Source organism: Coniophora puteana (genome assembly GCF_000271625.1).
Source record: "Coniophora puteana RWD-64-598 SS2 unplaced genomic scaffold CONPUscaffold_7, whole genome shotgun sequence".
Lineage (NCBI taxonomy): Eukaryota > Fungi > Basidiomycota > Agaricomycetes > Boletales > Coniophoraceae > Coniophora > Coniophora puteana.
In genome coordinates, this window is record NW_006913059.1 from 1,719,726 (window position 1) to 1,726,005 (window position 6,280).

At 51.5% G+C, this 6,280-nt stretch overlaps 1 protein-coding gene across 1 annotated transcript; it reads right to left on the bottom strand.

Moving 5' to 3' along the window:
• Nucleotides 1-2,902: 2,902 nt before the first annotated feature.
• Nucleotides 2,903-5,203, bottom strand: CONPUDRAFT_57308 (uncharacterized protein; the record flags this gene model as incomplete). The annotated part of the gene is made up of 11 exons (XM_007770841.1): nt 2,903-3,087; nt 3,147-3,291; nt 3,348-3,552; nt 3,602-3,708; nt 3,758-3,848; nt 3,902-4,115; nt 4,168-4,202; nt 4,239-4,361; nt 4,428-4,808; nt 4,860-5,009; nt 5,070-5,203. The coding sequence occupies 11 exons, from the start codon at nt 5,201-5,203 to the stop codon at nt 2,903-2,905; spliced, it is 1,770 nt and encodes a 589-aa protein (XP_007769031.1).
• Nucleotides 5,204-6,280: the final 1,077 nt, after the last annotated feature.

Consider the following 6,280-nt stretch of genomic DNA (forward strand, 5'->3'; position numbering starts at 1 on the left):
ACTACTATCGTGAATGGATGCCGATAGCATATCCAATACCGACTCATATCACATTTGTAGCCCTGTTTACTAATGCAAATGCATCCGCGGACCCGAACCTGTCACAGACACCGATATGGTATTGACGCCGACATGACATTGACGCCGACATTCTGCAGACGCCGAGACCGTATTAGAATCCCCAACATGCTACTAACACATTATCATGATTGGCTATTATATTTGTAGTGTACTTGTGAATGCCATAGTGACCACCGACGCCGACAGCATAGCCCACTGCTCAGAGCCTTAATATTACTTCATTACTATTATTGTAGTAAATTGTACTTATAATGTAGCATCCGCGGACGCGACCACTCCAGCTGTCCGCGGATGTCCGCTGGACCGAGCATGTCGGCGCAATTGGCCATCCGTGCTACCGAGCATCTCCATCGGCGTCCCCTGCAACATGTGGATCGAGGTAAAATGAGATCGCTCCATCTGCAACAGCTTTGTTCCTATGCCTGCGTAAGAGGACAATCGACAGCTTCGCCAACAAGAATGACGTACATATGTCCATCAGGCCTGCTTAGGTTAACACCCGTTGACGCCAAGGATATTTGAAGTTGCTTGAACAGGTAGCTATTCGCTGCAAAGCCGCCTACAAGGAAAACAAACTGGAAGATGACTCAGAATTAGCTAAGAGGTCAATGTGGCGCTTACAGATATGTTTCTCGATGACGCTTGCCTTTGTTGCTGAATCGCCGCAAGGACGCTCTCCACCGAAGGTTCGAACATTGGCGCCAGATCTTTCCTACCATAAAATCAGTAACGCTTGTCCACAAAGAGATCAATATGAATATGAATTAACCCTTCAATCTTGAGCTGTCCTGAGCGGATTCCATAAGGCATATCCTTATCTTTGGCAGTGCCGAACCTGATGTAGTACGGGTCGTTAACGTCCTTGAAACGGTGCTTGGTGGTCTTGTCGAATTCTTTGGTCATCTGTTCGACGTAATCGTCGGCTCCGAAGATCGATCCTTTGAGTTTGGCTGTGTGAGGTTGGCTGGATTTAGCACTGTAATTGAAGCGCCATATAGAACCGTCTACCTTTGAGGTATGTGCGAGCCCGGCGGGTCACGAAGATGGATCCTTGCAACCGACCTGAGGATACGGAAAGTCAACTCATGGATATATACGTCAAGCAAACATTCAGATCACGTACACTCCGTTGGCGCAATCTCGTCAAAAGACAGAGCCTTACCGGTGCTCGTGCCGGGCCTCATCGAGTACGCGCTCAGATCAATCGTACCTCCTCCTGCGTCAACGATGATAACGCCGCCATCGCCGGCTTCTTCTTCCCCTGGCGCCTCGCCGTCAGACTCGGACTCGGGCCTTTCAAGGGGCATCTTCGACCACGCATCCGACGCAAGCACGTTTGAGACGCAATAGTGTAGACTCGCTTCGCCCTCTGTGACGAGCGTGATGCGGCTCTGGCCCTCGGTAGAGTCAGGTATCAGGCTACCGAGCACCGCCGCTCGGCGGATCTGCGTCTGCTGCGGGCCGTCCCACCCGTTCGGGTGCGAGAGCACGAAGTCGATGCTATCCGCTGCAGAAGCGAGGATGCTCGCACCGCTGGCCTGGGACTCCTCAATATACGTCTTGGCGCAGCGGAATAGGTACGCCATAAAGTCAGCAAGGACTTGGATCGCAGAGACTCTGTTGGGAAGAGGTGGTATGTCATCATCCTTGATATGGGCAGAAGCAAGATGTTTCGGCCGAAGGTGCATTTTCCACCTAAGTTGCAGCGATGATGGTCAATCTGGGAACGTGGACATGGGAAATGTTTAAGGTGCGTACCATTCAGCCATAAACCATCCTTCATCCTCAGCTTGCTCTACGATGTATTCCTGAAGGGCTTCAGCACCCACCGCACGGACCTTGCAGTCTTTATCGTAGTACAGGATTGACGGGATCTTCGAATCCCCACCAACATGCTCCTGGGCTGGATACCTAGATGCGCGTGTTATGTTATCTGACTTCACATATTTACTTGTCTTATTACATGTCAGACTTACCTCGATACGCACTGAATGCTTGGGACATCACCAGGGTCTAAAATGCAGTACGATACCCCGCTATACGTGGTGCCTACATCGAATGCAAGCACTAATTTGCGGGAGAGCCCATGGTAAGGTTGCCTATCGAGCATGAGGATGAACTTAGCAGAGAGCAGGATCCAAGCGAAGGTATTCGATAGTGTGACGACTCTTCGTTGGCTGGCCGTCAAGAGATATGAGCGTGTCCTTCAGATTTTGTTAACGGAATTTTACGGATGCTAGCTGAGTGGATCGCGTAGCTGAAAAACGAGGGCTAGGCACTAGATCAACTCTGCGTACGGAGCGCCCATTTTGCTGTGCATGTTAGATCGAGATCTGGCAAATGTATGCTGGAACGGTCAACATTCTACATCAGATCGCCGCTCGACATAGATAGCTATCTGTCGCACACGCGTAAGGTAAAAGAAGGATCCATATCTTCCGTTCATGTTAAATCGAACACGAGGCACGGGGAAGGAAGAGCATTTTAAGCTCGAAATTTACCATGGTAGAAGAGAAGACCCCCATTTGCTTTTCTTGCGCTACACATCATATTACACGCGCACACAAACAACGTTATGCTATGTGATTTTGACCATGCGCGTACGAGCAATTCAGGAGTCCGTCACATCGTATTCACAGCGAACCATGCCGTGTAACTCCCTGCGCTAATGACGCATTCAACGCAACTCTTCCATATGGTCGTCATATATGATTACCGCAGGACTCCTGTAAGGATGTTAGGGCGCAAGAACCCCAGAAAGTTGCACCACTTACCGCTTTACTACGCCCTAGTTGTAACACGTGGAGTAAGCGATGCTTGATTACGCTGAAGAAAGTAAGTACCGTACCTTTTCTACCCAGCGGATGTGTGCCTGGAGTTCGGTGAGACCGAATAGCAAAACGACATCATACTCAATCGTGTAGTAACGCCGGCCTCGTTCCCGGTGCACTGCTGCAGAAACTGCAGAAGTATCTGCACGAACGGTGCAGAGGTGCGAGAAGGCATCTGTTCGAACCGAAGGCGCCGTTAGCATGATTCGAAGATGACATGCAGAGTTATCGCACGTTTTTCCTTGTCCGTCCACCGGGGGTCCGCTGTAGCTCCACGATACGCCTTCAGAGAGGCGTCTGCTTCGCGGAGATCCCAACGCACGGAGCTCGTCTGACTGTATGAGCGCCTGAATTCTTGAGTTTCCGATACCAACGTTCCCTTGGACGACTTGTATTGGACGAGAGAAAGAAGGCCGAGCCACATAAACCACTCACTTTCTTTAGGATAGCGTTGAATCCATGAGCAAGAATGCGTGTTTTTGAAGGGTCGAGGTATGCCATGTGTTTCCTGACGCGGTGCTCACGGTCATCATCGTCGTAGTCAACGGATACCTCTGCACCATAGGTGAACCTGGCAGAACGTGACGAAACAAGGTGGTCGATATAGAATGACACAGCCCCTTCTGCAACAGCTTTATTGCTAAATGCTAGGTGAGACAACAAAGGTGACTGGTATGAAAAGAACGCACACGTGTCCATCTGGCCTGCTCACGCTGATGCCAGTCGGTGCCAAAGACATTTGAAGTTGCTTGAACATATAATCGTTGGCAGCGAATCCACCTACGAGGAACACGAGCTACGGAATGTTTAGGCACTCGATAATGAGTCAGATGGCAGAAACTTACAGATACGTTCGTCGATGATGTTTGCCTTTGTTGCTGGATGGCCATCAGGATGGCCTGAAGCGAAGCATCAAAGAGTCCAGCAACATCATTTCTGGGGAAGACTTAGCTTGTTGGAAAGCGATCAGAAAATGAAACGTGACCGACCCTTGTAGCTTGAGCTGACCCGCGCGAATGTTGTACTGTGGGTCCTTATCCCGCATAGTGCCAAACTTGATGTAGCACGGCTCGCCAAATCCTCTGAACCGGTGCTTAGTCGTCTTGTCAAACACATCTGTCATCTGATCAATGATCCCTGGGTCTGCAAACGACGATCCCTTGAGCTTCTCTAAATCCAGCGACCCAATTAGCGCCGTGCACACTAGAACAAATATGAGGAGATTATTTGCCTCTCAAGAGCACATGTGCACGACGCGTCACGAATATAGATCCCTGTAGCCGGCCTGATCTGGATGTTAGCCAGCGTCAAAAACTGGAAAGCTACGTACATTCTGTGGGTGCGATCTCCTCGAAAGACAGTGCCTTGCTGGGAGTGGTCTTGGGTATCATTGAATATGCACTAAGGTCAATAGTCCCTCCTCCAGCGTCAACAACGATAACGCCTCCACTGGTAGCATCCTCTCCATCTGATACCGGACCATCGTACTCGGGCTTCTCTATAGGCATCTTCGACCACGCATCCGCAGCGAGAACGCTTGAGACGCAATAGTGGAGACTTGCCTCGCCCTCTGTGACTAACGTGATACGCTTTTGACCTTTAGCCGAGTCGGGGATCAGACCTGCGAGCACCGCCGCACGGCGGATCTGCGTCTGCTGCGCGCCCTCCCACCCATTCGGGTGCGAGAGCACGAAGTCGATGCTACCCGCTACAGAGGCGAGGATGCTCGCGCCGTTTGCCTGCGACTCCTTGATGTAAGTTTTGGCGCACCGGAAAAGATAGGCCATGAAGTCAGAGAGGACTTGAATCGCGGAGACTCCGCGAGGGAGAGGAGGTATGTTGTCGTCCTTGATGTGTGCAGAGGCGAGGTCTTTTGGGCGGAGGTGCATTTTCCACCTAATGTCCGGATTAGCGCTGAAGATAGGACGGGAGTGAGCTACGTGCCACTCGACTTTGGTCCATCCCTGGTCCTCAGCGTGCTCTATGACGTGTTCTTGGAGGGCTTCAGCGCCCAACGCACGGACTTTGCGATTCTTGTCGTAGTATAGGATGGATGGGATCTTTGACTCTCCTCCAACATGCTCTTGGGCGGGATACCTATCCGTGTTGGATCATTTGAGCTTCAAGGGTTCGGTCGACGTCGTAATCAGGGCTTACCTCGTAACCCCTTGAATCTTTGGGACCTCTCCAGGGTCCAGGAAGCAGTAGCATACACCACTAAATGTCGTACCAACGTCAAACGCGAGCACGAGTTTACGGGAACGTCCATGATAAGGCTGCCTGTCGAGCATGAGCGATACGTAGATGACACGAGCTGAAGAATGCCCCAGGTAGTGCGATGATCGTTCTGGAATGCAAGACCTGGGCGGCGAACTTGAAGAGACAGAGCCGTGTCCTCGTACCCTTGCAAGCGGAGCTGTGCGCTGAGTCAGTGTATGCCGATAGAATGAGCACCTGACGTACGGTTCTTCCGTGTATGCCAGACACGGAACCTTCCACATGTTCTTACGGTAAGCACAACCCTAATCTGAAACAAGCTTTCCAAAGATAGGACATGGCAACACGAGTAACGCCACAGCTTATTATGAGCACGATGCTTCTATCGCATATACAGCAGTCCTTTGATCCATAACACGTTGCTGCAAACTTCAAGATCCAGCTAAACTTGGTGAGAAGCCTAGGTAGGGCTCGAATATCATCTATAGACACTCACCATCCCACCGGTCCCGACGACACATTTTGTCCCATTCAGCATGACTGCTTAACCGCGCCGACGCCAGCATACAAGCGCTCCGCATCGGGTATGATCCAGTAAAGTTGCGTGCCTCTGTTGCAACTGGGTGTCTGCACCAACGTCCGATAAGCTAGCTGAAGCGTGGATGGTAACAAAGTTTTGTGATAAAGACGTGAGAAAGGTGGGACATTTAATCTGCTGCGATTGTTGGCCCGCACACACTTCGCACCTGAGTGACACCAGAGTAGAGGCTTATGAAGCCTATCACGGTATTAGGGCGTGTGAGGCTTGTCAAGCCTGCCGCGCTTGTTAGCCGAGCACCTTCCGTTGCACCTAGGTGTCGCGGCGTTTGGCGGCGGAGATATTACCATACTTGTACAAGTCCTATTCTATCGTATCCGGCCTCTATGTCAAACGTTGGATTAGATTAGATTATGATTAGAACGCGAAGATAACGGTCTGGTCTCTGTCTGACGTCACCCGGGCTGCCCGAGTTAACCGCTCCCCCGTTCCCCCGCTCCTCCCGCCTCCCGCCCTCCGCTCGGCTCGGTCCGCGCTGCCGACGCGCCCTCGCCTATTCCCTTGTCCCTTCGCCGCGCCCTTGTCCCCTCGCCGCTCCCTTCAACGCCGCCGC